Source organism: Hippocampus comes, unplaced genomic scaffold (assembly GCF_001891065.2).
Source record: "Hippocampus comes isolate QL1 unplaced genomic scaffold, H_comes_QL1_v1.1 scaffold110, whole genome shotgun sequence".
Taxonomy (NCBI): domain Eukaryota; kingdom Metazoa; phylum Chordata; class Actinopteri; order Syngnathiformes; family Syngnathidae; genus Hippocampus; species Hippocampus comes.
This window is the reverse complement of record NW_017805498.1, coordinates 1,086,449-1,113,464: the sequence shown is the minus strand read 5'-3', so window position 1 is coordinate 1,113,464 and position 27,016 is coordinate 1,086,449. Positions and strand designations below refer to the sequence as shown.

At 41.7% G+C, this 27,016-nt stretch overlaps 1 protein-coding gene across 2 annotated transcripts in view; it reads left to right on the top strand.

The window, feature by feature from the left end:
* spon1b (spondin 1b) overlaps window positions 1-27,016 on the top strand; it is an 89,842-nt gene that overhangs the window by 37,484 nt on the left and 25,342 nt on the right. For both annotated transcript variants that reach the window (XM_019876922.1, XM_019876921.1), the window contains exons 4-6: window positions 2,713-2,786; window positions 3,486-3,608; window positions 6,081-6,229. In XM_019876922.1, the coding sequence (XP_019732481.1) occupies window positions 2,713-2,786; window positions 3,486-3,608; window positions 6,081-6,229 (346 nt within the window). The remainder of the gene's footprint in view (window positions 1-2,712; window positions 2,787-3,485; window positions 3,609-6,080; window positions 6,230-27,016) is intronic.

Sequence of the window (27,016 nt, the reverse complement as noted above, 5' to 3'; positions counted from 1 at the left end):
ATGATGCAGACAAATTGACCATTAGCAACACTGAATATGTTATGGAGTCATCAATTGAAGCATGGTGATGTTCTGTATATTTCACTTTTGTTTTCAATTTCATGCCTTAGCAGTCACCCTATTGCACCATTTGCTCTGTTAGATTTATAGAAGCAATATAACTAATAACTTCAATATAATGTCTCCAGTTTCTCCCTTGTGTCCAGTCAATGTGTTTTTGCTCACTTGAATAACACAGTTTTATGTGTCTCTGCATGATCAAGTACAAGCACCCAAGACCCTGTTGCCACCATACGGACGTAATAATAATAGACCTTTATGGCAAACATTTTAAGATCTCTAAATGCTAAATCTAATTCCCAGCTTTAGTGTGACACTGACTAAATGAACTGTTAATCACAATATGCTGATGTATGTCCCTGTCGGATATGCAGCACAGTGCATGTTGAGGCGGGTTATTTAGTAGTCAATGCACCAGATTAAACCGAAATGTTGAGGTTTGAGAACAAGTCAAGACCAAAATTGAAAGAATGTAAGTCGAGAACAAGAATGGGGCAAGTTAAGTTGTGTTTTTGAATCGTAAAACATTTACACAAGCCTTGAGAAATGCACTATGAAAATGAGATATTAACATTCATATTAAGAGCACATATGCAGATACAAAAAATAAACAATCAGCAGCTGTTATCTGTAAAATGAAGGTCGCCACCAAGTACAATCAGGGGTGTTCCTGTACAGCAAAAGCATCCTCTCATAATGTCAGTGGGAACTCTTAAAATAGTGTTTCATTGAATTTCAAAAATATGACTCGGGACCTAAAGGTACACATGTGTGTCTCATTATGAGGCCCAATTTTCTTAACCCCCCTTCATTAGTGCTAAAGAGGTCAGACTGACAAAACATTCAGTGCAGATTTGTGACGCTTTGGGAATCTGCAGTGCAGTCAGTCATGGATGGCATCTAAGTATTTTGTTGATCTATCGCAAAACACAATATTTGAATCATAGTCATTAAATTCACAAATAAAGCATGCACGAATTGACTTGTCCTTGAATAAATGTCGTGTCAGAGCCAAGGCCAAGTTAAACTATAATTAATTCCAAGACTGGGACCCTGAAAAATGGGTAAATCCAAACCAGTTTTGAGCACAATGACACTAAAAGAACATGCAACGATGGAGGTTAAAGGAACATGGGTTTGCACAAAACCCACGGATTCATAGAGGTCTTACCATTTTTTTTAGCACCCTTGAGATACAGTATTTTCACAACCATATGATGCACAGTATTAAAAGGCGTAGTGTCAGTTACGAGTACTATTTCTGTACTTAACACAGAGACAAGACACATTAAATTATTGGACGCAGGTATGGTAAAACATACACTAGCATACGGTAGCATGCATGCAGGCTGGCGTGTGATTTTGAAAAGGCAAAGGGAGCAAAACTGAGTTTGGTTGTACTTTATTGAAGTATTTAACAAGGTACTCACAGGATATTTTTATTAGTCCTCATCCTCAAATCCATCTAAGTCCCTATCTTCTGTAACCGAAATGAACAGCTGGGCAATCAAGCACGCCAGGCACCCTCGCGTCATTGTCAGAGTCAGTCTCATTGCCGTGCGCCTCCTTAGAAATTATGAGGGCTTTTGCGAGCACAACACTTCTCTCCCTTCCTTTGTGCGTATCACTACCGTACTGGTCCCCTTCTTCTCTGCAGTGTGGTTCAACAGGATGTCGAAAGCACGTGGCAACTGGTCCATGTTGGTGAAAAAACTCATCTGATGAAACTGCACTTCAGTTACCCCCAGTCTTTCCGACAGATGCACTCGCACAAATGTGACCAGATGAAATTCTTACTTCTCGCAGGCTGCAAAAATAAAGATTGCATTTCGGTTGCAGTCTGTGCAAGGTTTCGACTGGTATTTAAAGGTGCAAAACATAGCCATCAAACTTACTGTACACCCCAATTGCAAGGGATGTTATATCCAGTCATACCTCGGTTTTCGACCATAATCCGTTCCAGAAGGCTGTTCGAAAGCAGATTTGTTTGAAAACCCATACCATGCTCTTTAAAAAAAAAATCTTTATTGAGCACGTCTGCTCACAATGGAACGCTACACGAGGAAGCTTCACTTCCTCGTCTACCCGAGCAAGCGTCACTTCCTCGTGTAAGGAAGGCGAGAGGAGTCGAGTGGCGCATTCAAGTGCGCTCACTTTGGTCGAGAACCGATTTTCGGTCATAATCCGAGGCATAAAAAACTCGAAATTTTTGGTCGAAAGCCGATTTGGTCGAGAACAAAGACGTTCAAAAACCGAGGTTTGATTGTACTGTCATACTCTAAAAGCAATTCAGGTTTAAAAATATTGATTTATCCATTTTGAGGTTGCTGCCTTGTAAATAGAATATAACTTAACCGAGTAAAGATGTAGCTTTGCTCCGTATGGCATAATTTCTTAAAATTAAAATTGCTGCAATTTAATGAATACAGTAGAGTTCTTGTGACAACCAATAAAGGCCTCATTTAAGATTCCAAAGCATGTTCTCTCGCTCACTTAAAGTATACGGAGTATAAGATTGCTAATTATTCCGTTTTGCAGGCCCAAACCGGAAGTAAATTAAGACCAAAGTATACTCCTTGCAAGATGACATGGATTTGATGTTTTGCGGAGACACAACAACAATATTGTACAATATTTCTTCTTTGTCTTCAGGGCGAGCATTGTCCAGAAGAAAATCATCTATTTCCAGGACGAGGGCTCTCTTACCATCCGGCTATGCGAGAAAGGTAATGACAGCTGCCTATCATGGTCTTCCTCCTTTCTGCTCATACCCTTGACCACCGAATATGGGGCCAAGCTTTACCATGCCTCATTTTATTTCATGCCCGTACAGGATCTCCCGGTTTCTCTGTGCCATTTTTCAAAATTATGCCAAGAGAGGCAGACAGGAAAGCCGTGAGGGCATCTCCCGGGAGTCTGTGTTGAAATATTCTTTTGTGTTTTACCACAGAGCAGCGTTTCAGCCTTCGGGTTGCCGGGCATACGCTGCTGAGTAAAATCCCTTTGTAACAATGCTGCCTGTCTGTTTAAACATTGCCTTTGCATTTGGGGATTGGACTCTCTTATTTCTAAAAATGCTGATTCAAACAATTGCGCAAAAAAATCCTCTTCTGACATGACGATATTTTTTCAGACTAATTTCCTATCATGACTATTCATATAGCCTCATCCTGTCATTGCCACACTGGTCAAAGGTAGTAATGGATATGGAGATGGATGAGTGGACTTCCAGGTTCAAAACCATTTATCCACCAATTTATCTTTGGTTCTGTACTTTTCCATTATGCATGCATTTGGACAAACACTCAGAATGCCTTTTCTTTGTGTTTTGGGATGGTATCTTGACAAGGTTTTTGCTTTATTTACGGATTATTTTATTGGCTTATTTTTATTGAAGCTAATGTTACTCAACCTTTTCTATGCAGAGCGGGTGTTAGGAGAGGCAACAGCAGACCCTGCCTTGGAGTGTTGTGCCTGCGGGACAGCCAAATACAGACTCACCTTCTATGGCAACTGGTCGGAGAAAGTGCATCCCAAAGACTATCCCAGTGAGCTCACGTCTTAAGCATGCATACAGTATATGTGCAGACATATAGCGAGCCAGTAAAGAATTCTTTAATATGCCACATCATATATGTAATTTTGAATTCATCCCAGTCGATGTGTGTGGAGGGGTCACAGTACATTATTGAGACAGCATCATCATATATGTACTGTACACCGCTGTTGCTCAAGTATGGAGAGTTTCACTTTTGTTTTTTGTTTTTTTGTGGGTGACGAGAATCCTTTTATTCTCTTCATTGTACTCTACTGCCACTGGTGTCATCTAAAGTCAAAATGAAAACATTTTATTACAATATGGTTTTAACAATTGTCTTCTTAGGTTTATATGCTTTTTCTGATAAGTGTGTGGTCCAAAGTTTATGTCCCTTAAAACATTAAGCCAGTGGTTCTCAACCTGGGTTCGATCGAACCCCAGGGGTTCGGTGAATCGGCCTCAGGGGTTCCACGGAGCCTCTGCCATGGAGGTTGAGACACACCCCACTCAGCATGTTAATTAGTTATGTCATGCCCGCTTGGCCACCACTGGCTGCAGATGATCACATTACATTGCTTGTCCAATCAGTGCTGCGGGAAATTTAGTTCGCTCAGTCGTCAACGTGTGACTGTCGTGATAGTACGTCATGTGATTTTTTTATTTTTTTTTAGAATTTTTTTAATACATGCTATGTCGAAAAAAAAAGCGTTCAGACAACTATTAACAACATGGATTCACATGCCTCACGGAAAGTGATGGGACTCAGCGTCCTATCTGCATGATTTGCCATCTTCTTGAATCATATTTTTATTTTTCCCCAATGAAGGGTTCGGTGAATGTGCATCTGAAAAGGTTGGGTTCGGTACCTCCAACAAGGTTAAGAACCACTGCATTAAGTATAACATCACACACACACACACACACACACACACACACACACACACACACACACACACACACACACACACACTTACAATGCTAGATTCACAAAATTCTTTTTGTTCAGTCATTGCCAAAATATTTTCAAGCCCTAAAAAATGTGGATCTTGCCTGGTTTAATTCAGAATAGTGAGTCCCAACCAAATTATTTTTGTTGAATCATTGTCAAAATATTTTCCATCCTTACAAAATTGGATGTTGGCTGGCATAATTCAGAACAGTGAGTCCCAATCAAATTACTGTTGTTGTTTCATTGACGAAATATTTTCCATCTCTCCAAAATTGGATGTTGGCTGGCATAATTTAGAACAATTACCCCATTTCAGGTACTGGTCCAAAAGTCAGTTTTTATTTACAACAAATAATGAATCTTTGTCCAAATATATATGCCAGTAATAGTGAGCAGTAGAACAATAAAATGATCTTCCAATGGGTGGCAGATGGTACAAATAACTTGTTTCCACTTCTTGTCATTCATACAAGAGAATAAGTGATGGCTTGCTGCAAGTATATCAGTTTTGATTAGATTGCACACAAGTGCATTTGTTAGGAAATTTATACAATAGGGTTTATTTTCGTAGCTAGCAGCTGTGCTTCAGGGTAAAACCTTAGGCATCTTGAGTTTTATGCCGGCGGGAGCTTTGTTGGGCATGTTTGGGAGTTTGGTTAGTCTGAACTTTGTCTACACTTGATGCCTACTGTAACCACGTCTAAGTTTTGGCACATGTAATATAAAGCAATCTTCATGAATTTGATCAGGGCACAGATTCTGAGCTCTGCAGACATGTGTTATGCATGCCATTGTTTTTCATTCAGAGAAAAGTACAGCATTGTCATTGTAAAATCAATTCACTGAATATTTTATTGTTATTACTATTCCCTTTATCTTTTTTTAAATCATCCCACTTCCCATGGCAAAGAATTTGTGATCTCCCTGGCTGACTTTACGTCATCCGCCCACAGAGGTCTGCTTGCAGTACCTAATATACATATTTTTTTTGCACAGCACGACCTGCCACACGACTAAAGTAAATTTGTTTCTTCTTCCACCATGTGAAGGACTACAAATGCCCGAGATCTTCATTTAAACAACGTGAGAGGATTCGCTTTGATTGCTTGCCAATCGAGTCGGCTGTGTTCACAACCAACCACAATGGTGCAAAAAACCTTTTTTTAATCTGCCCCGCTGCACCCGCTTGAACCTTTCTGTGAAAATACCACAACAAGTTCCACCCTGCCGCTGCAGAAATTTAGACTTCGCCTCATGCTAGACTTGCGCTGAGCAATAAAATAGAGCCCTACAATATGTCTTATTTCAGTGTTTATGCCTTTTGGGACATTTTTGTTTGTTGATGTGACATGACATGTTTCTGATGTAAAATGTGTGTCTTGGTAAAGTTGAGGAAATTTCTACTGGAGTAACCAATACAACTCTTTACATCGGGCCCTTCTTTATTATTTTAAGACACAGAATACTGTCAGGTTTGGCACAGTACTGTCACCGTTTTCACCCATCAGAATTTATTATGTTTCTGTCCTACAGGACGGGCCAACCACTGGTCTGCACTGATTGGTGCATCCCACACTCGAGGTTATGTGCTCTGGGAGTATGGAGGTTATGCTAGCGAGGGGGTCCGACAAGTTGCTGAGTTTGGCTCCCCCATCAAAATGGAAGAAGAGATTCGACAGAAGGTAGGGTTCACGTTTGGAAAGAAGTATGTTTGGGATTCCATGTGTTCAATCCTTTTTTTCATGTACTTCAAGCAGGCTTCTCCACTGAAAAAAACAAACTTTGGATTAATCTAATTCAAACATGTACATGTGTTGAAGTTGATTAAAATGTGTTACATTAAATATTATTTTTGAGGAAATTGCATATTTAACACATTTTAATCATGTGCAAATGACAGTTGAATACTTTATTTTCAGTGGACTGCTCACTGAAATTTGCTTAAAAAGCAGTACGATAATAATGGAGAAAAAAAAATGAACATTTCAAATGGTAATTCTTTCAACAACATTCATTATGGGTAACATTTTATGATACAGTATAGTTAATCAGTCATTGTTAACGGTTTGTGGTGGCATTGTCAAGTTTAATGGCAGTAATATATAAATCAAGATGTATTGTATTGTATTGTATTGTAATTACAAAACAAAACTTTCTCACAAATAATTTCAAAAAGCATGCATGAATAATTTATTACATCTTAAGTGTAGTACTACAATGAGAAACGCAATAAGTGTGCACATCTGTACTGACCACTGATTAGCCTTCTCTTGAAACTAGTAGCATATATACTGTATTTCTGTACAGTGGCTGCTAAACGCGACATGAAAAGAATATTGATATAACTATAGGGGTGTTCACACGGCAACTTTTACTGCTGCCCCCCATAGAGCGTTCACACATACAAAGTTATATCGGTGTAGCCCCTGAAAACAGCTTAAACTGGAACTAATTTAATCCTGCTCTGGAGGTGGTTTAAAAATTGACTCCGGAGTAAATGTTAGTTTGCGGGGCAGCACCGATATAAAATGGGACGTGTGAACGCTACAGTGGTAGACTCGCTACACGTGAGAAGAGTTGATTACATACGTGTATTGCATAACTTGCATCCTGGGTATTTTGCACTTCTTTCCTTTCTCGCTCTCATCCTTTTACGGTGTCTGATAGACCACAGCGTTGATTTGTCTGGAGAAGTATAAACCATGGTTTTTCGATATGGCACAAACAAGGCGGGGAAAAGGAAGTACACTTTACGCATGCAAATGTTTTATTTTCGTGTTATTACTTATTATTATTTTTATTATCGTATTGCACGGCCACAGAAACTGCCGTGTGAACGCAAGTGGGGCTGCACCAGGGTTAACACGCTTCTCTTTGGTAAGAAGCTTTATACGTGTGAACGCTCCACACCCGGCAATGCTGGGAGACATTGCCGGGTAAGGTCAGGCGGGGCGGGAGAGGAGGCGTCAGGCAATGGGTGCAGAGAGCTGTCAAACTTGCATCCTGCTCTGCAAACCGCAATCACTAAAGAACAATCTGGATGAGCTGCGCACCCAGGCAGGAGCGAGCTTCAAATATCGTGAGTCTGGCTTGCTGGTGTGTATGAAACCTGGTTTCACGCTGGTGTTCCGGACAATCTCATCCAAGTTGACAGGTTCACTCACATACGTGCTGACAGAGATGATCGTTCTGCTAAAACGAGAAAGGGATGGTCTCTGTGTCTACCTATGTGAGAGCTGGTCTAGGAACTTCGCAAATAAGGACGGATTCTGCAACCCTGATCTGTAGCTGCTGTGCTTATCCCTACAGCCGCACTACCTCCTGAGAGTGTTGACCAACATATTTGTGTGTGTCATGTACGTGCCGCCAAACGGGAATGCCGCAAAAGCAGCGAGACAGATCATGGACTGTATCCACCGGCACTTACAAGATAAACCCGAGGGCCTCCATGTTGATTTTAGGGGACGTAAATTGCTGCGATCTGGTTACATCACTGCCTGGCTTAGAGCAGAATGTAAAATGTGGCACGATAAATAACAATATCCTCGATAAATGTAATGGAGATATGAAGGATGCTTATACTGTTAGAGCCTTGCCTCGTCTTGGTAGCTACTTCCCATCTACAGATCAGCCTTTAAATCTAGCAAGCCAGGAATAAAAAATGTGAACATGTGGTCAAATGACAAAGTAGAGGAGCTCAAGGGAAGCTATCTCAGTACGGACTGGAATAATGTCTTCTTCCAAGACACACATGCTCATGAGGCTGCAGACGTAATAACAGATTATGTCTCCTTCTGCACGCACATTATCCCTCAAAAAGCTGTGAAAATATCTGCGAACAATAAACCTTATATTTCCAAGGGAGTTATTGAGTGCATTATGAAGAAGAAAAGAGACCATTGGCTAGGAGACTCGGCTGGGCTGAAATTGGCCTAGTAGGATCTCACCCGTCAACTAACAGTGGCATGGTCTAAACACAAGGAGTGGTCAAAGCAAGCTCTGTCCAATTCTACCACAAAGAAGTTTCTGACTCAATTCACACCATGACAAACACTAAGAAGAAGCCTGTGTCGGCTCCCGATGAAAAAGTGAGGGCAAAGGAGCCGAATACTTTCTAGATGCATTTTGAAATTGACTGAATTGCTCTACAATCTGCAGAATGGTTTTAATAACAGGGTGTTAATCAACTCAGCAGGTTTTTAAATCACTGTGTGTAAACAAAGCCACTGGACTAGACAATATGTCTGCTTACTTATTAAAAACCTTGGCTGAGGAATTAACACCGGCCTGGTATCCTCTCATCCAGCTGCTTATAGACACTGATGTGCTGGAGCTTTGGATGAAATCAATCATAATTCCAGTCCCTAAAAAACTCCGCCCCGAGGACAGCAGCGATTATATACTAGTGGCCTTAACCTCCAAGGTGATGAAAGGGTTAGAGAGGATCATTGTCGAGAAACTATGCATGCAGGTGGAATCTGCAATAGATCAATCACAATTTGCCTACACTAACAATCGTGGTATGAGTGATGCCATATCCACCATTCTGCACTTTCTTCTACGGCATCTTGATGGTAGAATGGGATATGCCAGACTGCTCTTCATGGACTTTAGCTCAGCCTTTAATTCCATCCGTCCACATATTTTGTTGAAGAGGCTGGTTCAGTTGAATGTCAATCCTTTCTTTATTAAGTGGTACCACTCCTTTTTATCCAAAAGATCGCAACGTGTGAGATTTAACTCTGTAATCTCTGATGACGTTATGAGTGACACAGCCCCCCCCAACCCCCCACCCCCAGCTTGCGTGAGCTCGTCTTTTCTGTTCACCCTATTTACAAATGACTTAGCTCCAAACAAAATCAGTATGCACTTTGGGATAACCAGTTGGTTTGGCAATCTAACAGTTAAATATACATTTCAGATATCCAACATGGTTAAGACAGAAGGGAAGATAATAGGGCAGACCCCCCGGACATATATGTCCAGTCTGTTATTCGACAGGCCAACAACATCCTAGATGCTTCCCATGTGCTACACTCCCAGTATGAGCTCCTAAACTCAGGAAGTATAGGACCCCTTTCTGCGCACTAAACCGCTATAAAAACTCATTTATCCACACGCTATGAGCTTAATTAACAAGCAATTAGAGGGACGCAGACAGACAAGCTGGAGGACATGAGGGCTGTGTGGGGTGTGTATTATGCCTGTCAGTTTGTATGGATTTTGGATGAGTGTTGTGTTTGACTGCACTGTATTTTGTCTGCACTGTATTGTCCAATTTATTTAGCAGCATGGTCTGGTCCTCCAAGACAAGTTTCTCCTGCGGGAGACCAAATAAAGTCAAATTCACTTCAATTCAATTCATCAAACACGTGATGTTATTTACGTAAGCTTGCAAAAACAGTTTGTGATGTCAGGAAACAAATTCAGACACAGCACATTTCTGTTTTAACTCGCGCAGAAATGTTCCACATCCACTTCTCAATTGGCGCTGATGATTAACAGCGTGGATGGTGTGATATTTCATCGTGTATTACTGTTGACTGGTTCAAAATTTTGAGTAACGGCGTCCCGCACAAATCACACCAGAGCTTTATTACCGATGGGAAATTCTGTTTTTGTAATTTGAAAACGGTCGACCAGGAATGGAGTATGTTCCATCCATCCATTATACGAACTGCGAACGAGGGTCACGGGCATGCTGGAGCCCATTCATCCCAGCTGTCTTCAGGCAGTAGTCGCGGTACAACCTGAAATGGTTGTGAGCCAATCGCAGAGACCAGATTGACAAACATCCATTCACACTCACACTCACACCGAGGGACAATTTAGGCCATGGGTAGGCAACTCTGGTTCCTCGAGAGCCATATCCTGCCTGTTTTAAATCCCTCCCTATTCCAACACACCTGATTCAATCGTTCATGATTGTTTCAGGCCTCTACAGGGCTTGCTGATGAGCTGATCATTTGAATCAGGTGTGTTGAAGTAGAGAGGGATCTAAAACAGGCAGAATATGGCTCTCGAGGAACCGGAGTTCCCTACCCCTGAGGGTGTTCAATTAACCTACCATGCATGTTTTTGGAATGAGGGAGGAAACCGGAGTACCTGGAGAAATCCCACACAGGCACGGGGAGCACATGCAAACTCCACACAGGAAGGCCCCAGACCGGAATCAAATCCTCATCTTCTATTCTCTGAGACAAATGTGCGAACCAAAATCCACAGTGTGGAACAAATTAATGATAAGCATTTAGTTCACGGGTCAAGTAAAATATTTTTCAACATTTTCTAATGACTAAAAACTATAGTCAGAAAGTTTTAATCTGATTAATAAACCTTGTGGATAGAAGTTGAAAGTAGACACTTTGGTTCACATCTGGATGATTTGCTTTCACTTCTGTCCTGGTGGCAGAATGATCACACGATACTGAGACAGGAACCAGCTGTCTACAGGCAGCTGGCTTTTATTAGGGAAGAAAAGAAACACACTCACACCAAAACTTCGGCATTTGATCCAACTTCACAGTGACTGCACTTTAAATGGACACCTGGTGCATGTTTTTGGACTTTTTGGAGAACTCACACATTTCGCCCAGGAGGGCCCACAAGTGTTTATTGTTGCCAGGTGACTTCTGCGTCCCCCTGTCATAATCTTGATCACTTGACCATTTTGAGTTTGTATACTGTTAAGCTGAAACAGTTTTATGTATGTCCCTTTGTCCGTGCCGGTTGGTTGCATTCATTTGTTTCAGATATCCAACACAAGTTGTTGAAAGTCGCTGAGGTCAAACATCAGCCACAGTTCTCTCAACTAGACGTTGTCAGGCTTGCAAGTGACAGTTTTTGTCAGACTGGATTTACATCGCAGATCTTACAGTCACATTCTGATTTATTGCCTGTACCCAATAATTTAAAAAAAAATCCCATTTCTAGCAGCCCATATCTGATATCACCATGCTCACATTTACTGAACCCCTGAAACAACCTGCATGCACATACACAAAACACAGATAAACAACAACCGGTACACAGCAGTACAGAAAGAGAAGCTAAAACATCAAGCGGTGAAACATGGAATCACCCAAACGTTACACTGTCTGTTGCATGCATCAATCTAATGTTGATGATGCATATTTTATTATTTTCCTAGCTGCTTAGACCCAAACGAGATGACTTGAGTTGGGGGAAAAAAATCACCAAAGTCTTGTAGTATACAGTAGCTGCAGACCTTCAGAATAAGCAAAACTACCTGAATATATTGTGATGAGCTATTCCGGTCACGCGGATCCCCCTGCACACTATTCTACCCGTCTTTCTTTCCCCCATTCTCTCTGGCCAGAGACAGGTGTGTTTTGGCCATTTGCAAAGGAACAATGGAGGTCTGTCAGTGTGGTTTGTGGCTGTCAGTTTGGGTTTGGACTGTTTTGTGCAGACATTGGCGACTAAGAGACTTTCCTGACTTCTTTCTTGGCTGCCTCTGCCTCTTTGTGGGTATCGGGTACTGCAAAAACAATGGATGTCTTTTCCATAATGGAATGAAACAGCTTTATAAGAGAGTTTGTATAGGAATTATATCTCAAGCAGTAGATTGACAAACATAAGATGTGTAATTACATACAATGAACATGAAATTCAGCCTTTGGAGTAGCTCTTTAAATCCCCCCGACCACCCAAAAGAAGTTGTGGCTCAATTACGGCAGCATAATGGTCGACTGGTTAGCACGTCCGCCTCACAGTGCAGATGTGCAGGGTTTGATTCCGGCTCCGGCCTTCCTCTGTGGAGTTTGTATGTTCTCCCGTGACTGTGCGGGCTTTCTCTGAGTACTCCAGTTTCCTCCCACATTCCAAAAACATGCGTGGAAGGTTAAATGGAACACACTACATTGTCCTTAGGTGTGATTGTGAGTGTGAATGGTTGTTTGTCTTTGTGTGCCCTGCGATTGGCTGGCAACCAGTTTAGGGTGTACCCAGCCAAATGCCCGTAGACAGCTGAGATAGGCTCCAGCACGCCCGCAACCCTCATGAGGATAAAGCGGATTAGAATATGGATGAATGGCGTGGGAGATTACATAGTTTTATACTAGTCTATTATTTGCATTAATAACGCAATGACCTTTCATGCTTCATATATAGTGTTATAAATTAAACACACCAACATAAAAAAAGATAACACTCTTGCCAGATTATTCCTCATTTTAATGGAAAAATACCACCAAATTTCTTAATCCAATTTGTCTTTTTTTTTTTTTTTTAACAACTTCCTATTTAATATTTCCCTCGCGTCTTTGCAGAACTAAGTGGCTGATGTAAAGGTGGGGAGCCGTCTTGGGCTAGTAATCCCCAATTCATCTAAGAATCTCAACAATCTGCAGGAGCAATCAGATGTAGTGATGTGTGAACAGAGCCTTGAGAAAAACTTCTGTGATTCTCCCTGCACTGACCTCCAATTTCTTTAACGAGAGTGAAGCCTCGTTTGTTGCAGGAAGACGTCCGCAACTGCAACAGAGAGAGAGACCATGAACAAAAATAAAATAAAAAATATAAAAGGCGTGTGTTAAAAAAAAAAAAAATCAAGGCTCTATTTCCATTTTTCAATTCCCAATCCTGAAACAAGAAACAGGACATGGTTCGTTCCCCCGATCCATAGAGATGGCAACACTGCCTTCTAACGGACAGCGAAGTCATGGTCTTTCCACGTCTAATGTCTTGAAACAGCATGACGTTGGTGTCAAAAATTAATGCGCATGTCTGCTGATCCACAAACGCACATTCCTCAATTCACATGCAGAATTGAGTCACGTTAAATGCATTTAAAACATTTTTGAAAATCACACATATTTTGGTGAAACATGAAAATCACCAATAAATATATTTGTGGCTCTGAATCGCGGATTCATTTCTGAGAATAATTTTGAGACAAATCTCTCCCCCTAGACTAATTATAACAAATGGCTGCCCCCTTCTTCTCTTACAGGAAATCGTGCACATAATAGATTTTACATCAGAGCCCTCAACAACAAAGTAGATAAGCAAACCCAAAAAGAAAGATTCCTCTGTGTGCCAATGATGAACAGTTATATAAAGGAAAAAAACTACATTGAAGGCCGAAAACTGACAAGGCATAAAACTGGCACAGGACAGACGGAGACACAGACGACTACGGGGTAAACCTGATGACTCGACATTTGTCAGAGACAAAACAGCTGTTGTGAGACTTGCTTATTGTAACTTGTCAGTGTTGCAGTGCACCACTGGGACATATTCTGTTCAAAGTCAACACTAAAAAACATTTTTGAAATTTAAATCCTTTATTTGTTCCTCTTTGGTTGGATTCTGTAGTGCACGTACAGTAATGCCCTTAATGGGTAAACTAATGTAAATTGTAATTGGTACAAAAATATGACAACTTTGTTCACTTGTTGCTTCGTGTTCATGATGTCTTTTTTTTTTTTTTTTTTTTAATTTATCGCCAATCAATTGCAGCCGATCTTAGTCGACTGTGGGCATCACACCCTGAACTGGTGGCCAGTCAATTGCAGAGCACACATCCAAAATAGTCGAACATAATAATATGTAATATGTAATAATAAATAGAACTCACACTCATTGGCCGGCTTGAAAAAATTTTAAGTGATACATCCCCCCCACCCAAAAAAACAAAAAATACAAAATGGAATGTAGTGATATATCAAGTCACCATTTGAACAACTTTACAAGCCTCAAGAAACTTCTGTCATCATCATTATCATCATCAACAAGAAGGTACTGGTGTGCCCAAAAAGAGAACAGGAGTTGCATATTTTGTACTAACCAAAAGGTCTGTTTTAACGCGGTTAATCTTCATGCAGTTATAGGTGAACCAGGAGTTGATTTCTGATAAACGGGGTGTCAGGTTCTATCTATCAATCTATCACGGGGTGAGGGAGGAATCAGGGAGGCAGATGCTGGGTTTGCAGGAGAAATGATGAAAAGTAGAAGGCCCAGGACAGAGCCGTGAAGCACACCTGAAATAACTGGGTGGGACTTGAATGAAAAGGACTTTTGCTGGATGAACTGAGTGCAGTCTTTGAAGTATAAATTAATCCAGTTTAGGGCGGCGTGGGTGATGTCGGAGGAGGCCTCTATTAAGGAGGATGGTGTGTGAGATGGTGTCAAACACCACACTCAGGTCAAGGAGGATGAAGATGGAGGATGAACCAGAGTCAGCTGCAATGAGGAAATCAGAGGTCATTTATAGTAGACCTGTTTCAGTGCTGTGGAGGGGACAAAAACTGGAATGAAAAGGCTTGTAAAAGGCTGTTGTGTGTTCAATGGGACTGGGCTTGAATGGCAACTACCGTAATTTCCAGACTATAAGCCGCGACTTTTGTCACACGCTTTCAACTCTGCGGCTTATTTCATGAAGCGGCTTATATAAAGACTTTTCTAACGGCCACCTGTGTACCGTCTTTCTTTGTAAATATCTCATGTTACAATATGGGCACCTGCGGCTTATACACAGGTGCGGCTTATGTGTGTACAAAATATTTTTTTCCTTTAAAAATGTAGTGGTGCGGCTTATAATCAGGTGCGGTCTATAGTCCAGAAATTACGGTACTTTGTCCATGACTTTTGAAATAAATGGTAGACTGGAGATAGGGTGGAGGTTATTGGAGTTATGGTGTCTGAACCAGCTATCTTAAGAATCAGAGTGACAGCTGCAGTTTTCAACAATGATGGTATGATAGAGGTGGAGAGAGAAGAGTGGATAATCGCAGAGATGAGGGGAAGTAGCGAGGAAAGGCAGGAAATGACCAAGATTGTAGGAAGAGGATGGAGCTGGCAGGATTTGTGGATGAGATCTGCAAGTTCTGAAAAATTGGGGAGTGTAAATTTGGAGGGAAACTGGCAGGTCGGTAGGGGTTCAGGTTTAAAAAGAAGCAAAGAAGATGCAAATTCTTGTTGCAGGAGTGAACGTCTTAATATGAAAGACATTATTCAACTCGAGAGCGGGCAAAGTACTGCAGGAGATTTTGTGTGATTTCTCTTGGATAAAATCACTCACAGAAGATAATTACTTGTTTTGAGAGCACAGTGTCTGTATGTCTCCTCTCGCTGAGGTATTCTACAGCCTGACAGACCTCCAAAAATAATGATGCTCATGATTAGTTCCAAAAATGTGTGGGGGGTTTTTCATGACTTGTTGCCAAGCATTGTTATAAGATATGACATTTTACGACATATTGTTAGTTTTCTATACCATCGTGCATAAAGGCAGACTCATTATAGTCACTATAGCTGTATATTGTATGAAATGCATAAATTTACTCCAATAAAAATGCTGCTGTTGCCGTCAGCATTGAAGTGCCAGTGTTTGTGGAGCTGGTCATCAAGCAGGTTACTCTGAAGGGTGCTGTCAGATGGGCTATATTTGGATTTTGCTGTCACTCATCTCAGAGGGAAAGAGGTAGGTGGGAAATGACAACCTCTTCAGCCCAGTAAAATGTGCATGTGCTTGTGTCAGTATGTATATAATTTGAGACCACTGAAGACACAGGTGTCAAATTTCTGACCCATGGGCCAAATTTATAAAGCACTCATGGGCCAAATTTATAAACCAGTGTACGGTGTAATTATATTTGGCCCGCAAGGCAATACTAAATAACTATTAGAGCTGGCCCACCGGTATTATGCAGTGCATGTACCGCTAATACTACAAATCCCAGAATGCTCGGCTGGTGTTTTGGCACTTCTATCGGGACCAATAAACACTCTCTCCTTTGTTGACAGTAGTCTTCCTACCTCATGAATCATCACAAAAATGGCGAAAAAAAAGGCAAGAAACAGGAGCTTTCTGGACAGGTGGGAGACAGAATATCTGTTTATAAATCTAAAATACAAACTGTGTGTCTTGTACGTGGAGCGAACGACACTTTGAAACAAGACACAACAAGTACAAGGACCTGGACACGACTCAAAGGCGCCAGATAGCAGAGGAGAAGAAAAGACGTTTGGCGACACAACAGACTGTGTTTAAAAAAGCCACATCGCAAAGTCAGGCTGCTGTAACGGCTTGTTTTATTGTGGCGGCAGAAATCGCAAAACCAGCACGACACTTCAATGAGGGAGAATTTGTGAAAAAGTGCATGATGTGATCTCGTGTGCCCAGAGAAAAAGAAGGCATTTTCAAATGTGAGCCTGAGCAGAAACACAATCGCTGCTCGCACGTGTGATCTTTCCACCGACCTACTTGAGCAGCTGATGGAAAATGGAAAAGATTTTGTTGCATTCTCCCTTGCTATGTATGGATGAGAGCAGCGACACATGTGATACTGCCCAGCTGTCAGTCTTCATCCGTGCAGTGGATTCAAATCTGTGTGTTACGGAGGAACTTTTGGAATTAAAATCAATGCATGGCACCACCCGCTCCAGAGCTCTTTAACTGCGTCATTGACCACCTGATGTCAAGGGTCTGTGAGCGGATTCCTGGAGTGCCACTCGCCAACTGCATTCTAAAGGACCTCGAGTATGCTGATGACACTGTCCTGTTCAGCAAGACTGCCAATCAGCTTCGTGAGGCCCTCAGAGTGTTTGATGAGGAGTCCAAAAAGCTTGGCCTAAAGATAAGTTGGGCCAAGACAAAACTGATGCATGTTTGCGATGGACCTGACCCACCATCTTTTGTATTTGATGGCACCCCTGTCCACTTTGTCTCCACCTTTTTAAATATCTCGGCTCGACAGTGACTAACAATGGAGACCTCAAAACAGAGGTCGCCGCGCCCTTGCAGCCTCTGTCATGCAGCACATATCCCGGGCGACAAAGCTCAGAGTCTACAATGCCTCAGTCGTCTCCGTCCTCCTGTACGGCTCTGAAACCTGGCCATTGAATAATACTCTTGCGGCCAGGCTTGATGGCTTTGACTCCAGGGCCTTCAGGAGGATTGAAGGCCTCTCGTGGACTGAGCACATCACAAATCAGACTCCAAGAGACAAAACGAAACAGCCACCAGGCTCCCGTCTCGCAGCAATGCGGCGAGTGCGATGGTACGGACATGTCATCCGCCAGCCCCAGGAACACCCAACCCGCACCATCTTGGCTTTCAAGCCCCAGCAAGGTGGCGCTGGAGACGACCCAGAGGTGCCCCCCGCACTAGCTGGCTGGACGTAATAGCCCTGGACCTTGGGGCCTGCAATGTGACCCTGGAACAAAGTCAACACCTTGCCCACAACAGATCCAGATGGAGAGACCTGGTTGCAGTGGTTGGCTCTACACGCTATGAAGTGCACGAGGACTAAAGAAAGAAAAGAACATGGTACCACCACAGGAAATGACATATTTGAAGAGGTTTCCACCTATGTCGCTGAAACGAAGCTGCCGTGGGATAAACTTGTGGGACTAACGACAGATGGCGTGCCAGCAATGTGGAGTCAAAAGAGTGGACTGGTGGGCAGGGTTCGGGAGAGGATGCGGTTGGGAACTGTGCAGGTGAATCACCGCCAGTTCAAGTCTTTTCTGGAGGAATGTGGTTCGGAATATGAGGATTTGCTGTATCACACAGAAGTGAGATGGTTAAGCCGAGGCAAAGTCATGAACAGATGTTTCGAGCTGCGTGAGGAAATATGCCAGTTCCTGGACAAGCAAAGGGAAAGACACAGCGGAGCTCCGTGAGCCAAAGTTTTTGTGTGAACTGGCCTTTCAGTGTGACATCACAAACCAACTAGATGAGCTACACCTGCAGCTTCAGGGGAGGGGACGTATCATCACAGACATGCACGCTGCAGTGAGGGCCTTTAAAACTAAACTGTGCCTGTGGGAGAATCAGATGCTGGGCCATTTTCCCTGCTGCCAAACCATTTTAATACACATCGTACCGCCGTGTTTCCATGTGCACAGTTTGCTGACAAACTCCACGTACTCGGTGCTGAGTTTACCTGGCGATTTGCCGACTTTGATGTCCAGAATTGTAGGTTTGAACTGCAGAGTAATTCGTTTGCAGTTCATGTGGAAAACACACTAACCAAACTCCAAAGGGAGCTGATTGAACTCCAGTGTAATGACACGCTGAAGTCAAAGTATGATGCTGTGGGTGCTACAGTTTCCACATTTCATCCCTGACACAATGCCTCAGCTCCGCACCCAAGCTGCTCAGATGCTCTCCATGTTCGGCAGCACTTATCTATGTGTGCACCTATTCTCCTCGAAGATGATCAAAACAGCTCACAGGAGACGCCTGACTGATGAACACCTTTGCTCAATCCTAAGGATTTCCTCAGCTCAGAGCCAGACCCCAGATTTAATGAAGTGGCATCCAAGAAGAGATGCCAGGTATCTGTCTTGAACACATCAGAGTAGATCAGTGTGTCGCAAACTGAGCAATAATTAATGTTTTCTTTGAACAATTTCTTGCTACTCCAAGGCATGGGCTTGAATGGTTGCACTTTCATTGAAGGATATTATTATTAGTTAATTATTATTGGCCTGTGGAAAAAGGTTCCAGTTGAAATTTAAATCAGAACGCTGCAAATTAAAAAAGGCACACCATTTTCAATGACATTTTATATAACTGATTTTTTTTTTTTTTTTTGAAATTCGATTTTGCACGTGTTCAATATTAAGCTATATATTGTGTAGTATTAATCTCTGCGTGTTCCATATTCAGTGTTTAAGCAAAACTTGTTTGTGTCCATATGCAGAGGTTCCTTGTTATATCTGAAGGAAAAATGTAAATAAATATCAATGTTGGCCCGCGAGTTTGTCCACATTTTAAATGTTGGCCCACTATGTATTGGAGTTTGACACCCCTGACTTAATAGTATCCATGGATTGCTAGCATAATGGTTTGTGGTCAAGTGGACTGTATATCTGGAGGTGGCCACCTGAAATGATGACATCAAAACATGCACACATAGACACACGCGCACACACACACTAGTAAAATTTCACAATTCTTTGGGGGGAATTTAAGAGCGCTTGTGACAGGCAGAGTCTGGGAATTGACTCTAATTGGCTACAGGAAGGAGACAAGTTAGCAAATCAAACAAGGTTGAACACTGTCAGCAAGGATAAACCCTGTCCTGTTTTCAAAACATAGCATATTCAGAACCAGGCCAAAGACAAATGTATTGGCATAAGCTTCCATGTATTTTTTCCAAATTGCAAAAGATGAGTCTACATGTATTTGTTATGCAGCTCTTTAAGTGGTAGTGTTTGAAAGATAATCCATAATCTTTAGAATTTGAGTCAGCTTGCCAGAAATGAGTTGAACATCAGAAATGTCATTATCCCTGTATGATGATGACACGAATGCTGACTGTGTGAAACAGAATATACCATTTGCATCAGTAATTGAGGTCGACCTTGACAAGGTGGGACCAGGCAGAAGTGTACACAGACGGAATACAAGCGAGGAAAAAAAAATTGCAATCACTTGGGTAACAAAAATAAGAAGAGAGAAACTACAACAGCAAACAACAACAAAAATTTGGAGCACAATAGTCATAGCTTGCAAAGTAAAATTAAAACAATGGCTAATACAATATAGAAAGTACTGCCCGAAATGTGGAGACTAAATACAAACACTGTCGACTCCTTACTTAATAAGAGATCTGATTTGTGTTTGTCAGAAGCTTTGTGTTACTTGTACCCCACTATCTGGTGCTGTGCACCATTTTATCGCTCCTCATTCATATTTAAAGTTAAATGAGTGTTTTAAGAGGGTGGCTTGGTTGGTTAAACATGAATATCACAGTGGTTAACTTACCATTTATTCGTTTATGACATGTACGAAAACACGCACGGTTAATGGCAGTTTTTTAAAGGTGGCAAATTCCCTCTGAAACCATCCATCCATCCATCCATTTTCCGATCCGCTTAATCCTCACAAGGGTCACGGGGGGTGCTGGAGTCTATCCCAGCCGTTTTCGGGTGAACCGGTTGCCAGCCAATCGCAGGGCACAAAGAGATGAACAACCATCCACGCTCCCACCCACACCAAGGGACAATTTAGAGCGTTCAATCAGCCTGCAATACATGTTTTTTGGAATGTGGGAGGAAACCGGAGAAAACCCACGCAGGCCCGGGGAGAACATGCAAACTCCACACAGGGAGTCCAGAGCTGGAATTGAACCCGGTACATCTGCACTGTGAGGTTGACGCGCTAACCACTGGACCACCGGGCCGCCTCTCTCTGAAACCAATTATTCCAAATATACTCAACCTGAAATAGAAAAAATGTTTTGAAATTGAAACAAATTAAAGGTTCCACAGCATCATGCACCATCAGCTTTGTAGTTCCACAGCAACTTTCTCTGATGTTTAAATCACACTACATTTCTATCACTGATATACAGGTAGGTGGGCCATTTCTTCACTGCTGTAGTCTCATCTTCAACCAGCAAGAAGCCACTTTATTTTCTTGATAATACGAAGATAGCATTCGTTATGAGTCTGTTGAATGAATCTTATCATTGTCTACGATTGTGGGACACACTCTTCTCCGGATAATTCCGGAATGTTACAGAAACAAAACGTTATATATTCAGTTCCTGTTTCCGGTTTTGGTCTTGTTCAGCTGTTAACGATTAAATTGCCTGTTATTTGATACTCAAAGTTGTAAATTTAGACTTCGATGAAAAGTGTGTACTGGATCACCTAAGCATTAAATTCCAGTGTTTTATTATTGTTTGTCAATGTCAGGTTAGCTTGTCAATTAGCATGGATTCTCCATCTTTCCTCGTCATCCCTTCATAAGAATGAAGTGTGTTTTATTTGGACCCACGGAGGTGATCATAACTGACTTAGGTGTGATTCTGCGATGTGTTTAGACGCACTAGTAGCCAACCAAAGATTGTTGCTATCTAGCTGGTGTGGCATAAGTAGCACCAGGCGTGCCTCAACCTTCTCCTTCCTGACGTAGGTGACGTAAACATGTTGCGCCACATTAATGTGACTGTGTCGAGGTCAGCAAAGCTTTTTGGGATTGTCTCCCATCTCTGCGGAAAAACTGTGATTCCCAGTTTTGTTATCCAGTTTGTGTCTACCTTTTTTAATTGATAGTTTGGGGTGAGGGTTAATTTTGGCTTTTCCTGTCATCTTGAAATTAGATAATCAAGACCGCCATCTCAACCTCAGTCCTGATATGTGGGGTGATTTACAGCACGACAGCTTCTTGACACATGGCCCCATCCCTCTTCATTAGGTACTCAGAAGCCAGTTATAGTGTCCATCATCCCACCGTATTCAGCACGCCAAGGAAGGGCTGTGAAAACATAATTACCATGGGTCTCTAAGGAAGCAGCTCAAGGTTCTGCCCGCAGTGAAACCATTATAGTATAGGAAGGCTGTAGATCTGAATGGCCACCAAGAAGATATAGTGTGTTCATTTTAACTGGACCTTGAGCTAGAGAGAGAGGTAGGATTACATATTACCAGCCCAAGATATATACTGATCGAGTGATGACACACCATATGTGCAAAGAATCGCTGGCAGCAGGCCATTAAACATAGTCTCTCAGTGTTCCCATTGTCTACCATGGGGAGCTATATCCTAACCTGACTGACTTTGGGAGAATACTAGTTAATCACTGATTGTGAATAGAGTATTAAGTAGCAATTGGTTTCGCACTACCTACATTTATATTTATACACTACACAACCAATGGCCCCTTCGTTTAACTGAGAAGACCCGGGGGGGAAAAAAAAATCCATAATTTTTTGAAAATGAAAGGTCGGAGAGAATGACATTGAGTTGGTCCTATCATTCTGAAATGTCACTAAAATATGTTACTTTAAAGAACCTCAAACTGGATAGTTCAGCTTCTATTTCCAAATTATTTTACCTGTCTTTCTGGGATGATAAACATGTCATGCCAGGTTACCTTGACCAGACTACATCGGTGTAAACCCCGTGACAAATAATATACTGTATTTCTTTTGTCATCCTTGTTGTTTGTCCAAAGACCTTAAAGCTTCCTGCACCAGTCCAAGTATCGCTTTCTATCTACGACTGTGAAATGTGGCGGCTGTGTGTCCTCCCTTTTTCAAGTGGTTATTAAACAAAAATCCCTTCACGAAATGACTTTATACTTGTGACAAGGCCGAGGGCATGCAATTCATGACTCTTCTTAACTGAATTAAATCTTGTCTCAGCACAATGTCAAAGCAACTACTGCAACTTTCTCCCACATTGTCTCCTCTCAGTTCACCTGCTCTCACTTCCACAAAATGTTTCCTAACATACTCTGTTGACTTCTTGTGTCACTTAAATCTTCTCTTTCTCTTTAGTATGTACATTGCTTTGACTACTTCTGTGGCATTTTTTGCATCACTTAACACGGTATTTTCGAAAGTAATTGATTCACTGGAATGCAGCAGTTAGCCTCGGCTTTCAATTTCAGGGGGATTCCAGTTATTCTACTAATAACTATACCATAACTATACCAATACAAAACAGCAATAATTTTAAATCTGACAAATCCACCAGTAATAGACAAGTACATGACTAAAGTGCTGCAAAAACAAAGAGGATTCCAAATTAAAACATCACCCATCCATTTTCTGTTCTGTTTAACTTGTTTTGTTGTCTATTGTGTTGTGTTGTATTATTTTGTTATTATGTTATTTTGACTTCAAGATGGCGCTGCGAGAGTGGCTGCCTTCACAGCAGCTCCTATACCTTTTGTTCTTCTACTTTCTCCCTTTCATAACTTTGCTGCTGTAAATTGGGAATTTCTCCATGGTGAGACGAATAATGGTTTTCTTATTCTTATTATTGTTCAGTGTCACTAGCTAGGTTTTTCTACTTCTTCCTAGATCTTTTGAACACGCAACTGTGTTGTGTTGTTTTGATCATCTTTTCTTTCTTTTACCTTTTACTATGTCTTTGTGTTTTTATGTTCAATCGATCAAGCATTCAAAAAAAAAAAACATTCATACTTTCACTGAGTGGGAACTGAACCCATGCTCCATGCAGAGAATTCAGGCAAGTGAACCACTGCACCATCACTGAAACAATAAAATTAGATCCAGAGAAAGTCAAGACAATGGTAGTTAGATGAAAAGTGAACAGTCCGGGGGTTCCTCAGTTTATGACAAAGTTCTGTTCTGACAACACAATGCAGTGGTTCTTAACCTGGGTTTGATCGAACACCAGGGATCGGTGAATCGGTCTCAGGGTTTCGACAGAGCCTCTGCCATGGAGGGAAAGACACACACGACTCAACATGTCAATTAGTTATGACACGCTAGCTTGGCCATCACTTGCTGCAGATGATCACATGACATTGCTTGTCCAATCAGTGCAGTGGGAAATTTAGCTTGCTAAGTAGTCAGTGTGTGACTGTCGTGATAGATCGTTTATTTTTTTTTTTATGTATTTATTTATTTTTCACTAATGAGGGGTTCGGTGAATGTGCATATTAACTGGTTGGGTTAGGTACCTCTAAAAAGGTTAAGAACCACCGCACCTATGTAACACGATTTTGTATGCAGGTCGGAACACATCGTAGTCTCCATTACTAACCTCTTATAACAGCATAAGATTATATTCATTTACAAACAGTTTGGACTGCTTTTCACTACAATTTTTTTTTTTTAAATTATACAATTATAATACAATGCTTTTCCTGCTGCTTCTCCTCCCCAATTGCCCCTTTTTGCTGGGCTACCCCAACAATGACCTGTTGCCCTTGAGGAAAACAAGCTTCTGTATGTTGGCACTGACCAGGGCAGGATGTCACTGGCTGTGGAGAACATCCTCTTCACAGCAGCGAAGCTAGGGATGGGGGTGTTGTACTTGATGAGTCTACCCACGCTTCCCTGTCCTCCATAGCAGGGGGCCCAACCGCCGGTCCGCGGACCGGTACCGGTCCGCAGGGCATTTGGTGCCAGGCTGCCCAGAAAGAACTTGCCTTAATTCCGTTTTATTTATTTCGGAATACAAAAGATGTTTTATTTTGAAAAATTACCAGATTCTCCGTTACATCCGTCTGTGTCACGATTGACACACGTCAAGCCACGCTTCTCCGTCACGTGACTGATCACGCTAAAAACAAAACACCGGAGATCGCAAAATGAGTAAAAAAACTGCCGGAGATCGCAAATGACGGCGGCCTTAAAAGTACATTCGAGACAACTGGATTAAAGTTATGGCTGAATACTCTGAGATCTCCAAAATAGCACTGTTGCTATTTCCGACATCCTACCTGTGTGAGGCGGGGGTTTTCTGCAACAACGGCGACTAAAACATAATTACGAAGTAGACTGGACATAAACCACACACTTGAGGTGTCATTGTCTCCTATTACCCCGAGATGGGACCGTCTGGTTGCAGAAAATCAAGCTCGGGGCTGTGGTGAGTCGTCATTTTCATGCACTTTGAATTTGCGTTGTATCGTATTTTGAAGGCATTTAAACATGACCATAGCAATCAGAGTGTTGCGGCCAGATTAGACGCTCCTTGTGTTTATTATTATATTTCGAAAACACCACAGTTTTCATGCAGCTCATACCATATTATTTTGTTGTATTATTTCCGCCACACCTTAAATGCCGGTCCCTGAAAATATTGTCTGACATAAACCGGTCCGTGGGGCAAAAAAGGTTGGGGACCCCTGCTCCATGGGGAAGAGAGCCCAGGAGAAGGCTTCCTGCTGGGGCTTCCAGTCCTGGATACTGGCTCTCAGCACCGCAGAAGCGGAGAGCTTGCGACAGACAACCTTTCATGATGAAACCCAGCAGGCTACTAATATGATGCTGCGTGGTCATGTAGAAATTGCTCTAGTGTGGACAGGGCTAATGTGCCAACGTGTGACAAAAAATCTAATTTTCCGAAGGTCGTCTTTACTTTTTGGGTGAGTGAAGTTTCGGGTGACGACTGAAAATCACTTCTGTCAGCGCTTATTGCGTGAATCATCATTCCGCTAGTGAAACGGAAATCTGTCAGGGACGTATTGAAGGATCTTTCGTCGATACTGACGGACTGCCCACCACTGCCATAGGTTAAGATCATTGCAAACCGAGCCCTGTACTGTATTGTATTACCAAGTCAACTGTGCTCATAGTGCACTTGCATTAATAATACAGTCGATCATATTCAGTTGTTGGACACTATTCTCAAGGGTATTACTTAAAGTTCAAAACTTTATGTAGCAGTTTACATTGTTAGCAGTCATTGTAGTGTAAAGCAGAACACTAGTTTGATGACAAGCAACAACGTGGATTTAAATACTGCAATATGACCGCTTTTGATATGCTTTAGATATAGGCTGTAGTTGCTCATATAAAACACTCAGGGCTGAATTCACACGGAATGAACTGCGTCCCCTGATAGCACCTTTAATTGTTACTTTATTTGCACCCGCAGTTTGCTCCGTCTTAACGTCCTATTCACAAGGTACGAGTATATTGCTCTAGTGCTCATACATGCTTTCGCACTGGTCATACGTAATGTAGGATGGCATGTATTGTACATGTCAGAGTGTTCCCTGATATTACTCAGATGTCGCAGGTCATACATAAGATGTCCCCTCAAAAAAAGAGGCTTCCACAGAGGAGCGCCAAATTACACTCGCTTTCTACGTTATTTCCTTCATTCAAACAGCGTGTGGCTCATACTGCTGGCATCAGTAATTTAGACGTTGTTCATCAATGGGGCTCATTTGCAAAAAGGGGAGGGGCAAATCCTCCACCAATTTAGTGCATATTACCTCATTCAATTACGTGCAAATACAACCGGTGCACCGAGATGCATTCTGCTTGTTATCTAAGTTTGTGACACATTTCACCAACTGCACGTGCTTTCTGAATTAAACACTATCTCTTTGCTCCGTTTTTACTGGTTAGCACCACGCAAAAATCTGTCCTTTTGTGAATTTGGCCCTCAGTTTTATTAAGTGGCTTTTGATTCTTGATATTTCAGCCATATAATGTTGTTACTTAACAAAACATCAGTAGAATAATGTCAGATTGTTTATCTTTCTGTTTTCATACAGTGTTCCAATACATAACTGTGTTAGAATTCAACACCAGAGCCACTGACGTTACCTCATAGAAGCAGAAGCTATGCAGTCTTTAAGAGCGCATAATCGTATTTGCTTCCTTATCAAATTGTTCCAGAAAAGGAATGGCTCGAGACAGCATTTCTGATCAGTTATCTGTCATCCGCGGCCAACATTGCAACATTCATAACCTCGAATAAATGTCAGCACCTTTTATTTCCCAAGTGTTTTAACAATGCAGCAAGTTTTTATGATGTACTTTACTGGAAAAATTACCCGTAGCCAGAGAGAAATGACAGTCATACAAAAGCTCATAACACACAAGAAAGTATAATACAGTATGCTGTTTAAAAAAAAGCATGACTTTGCAGAATTAAATGAAATGTGATCACGCAGTTTCAATTCAATTGCACACGGCATTCAGAAGATTCAGACTTCATTCCATCTTTTTTTTCATACTTTGAATGTTTATAGCAGACTTTCCGAACCAAT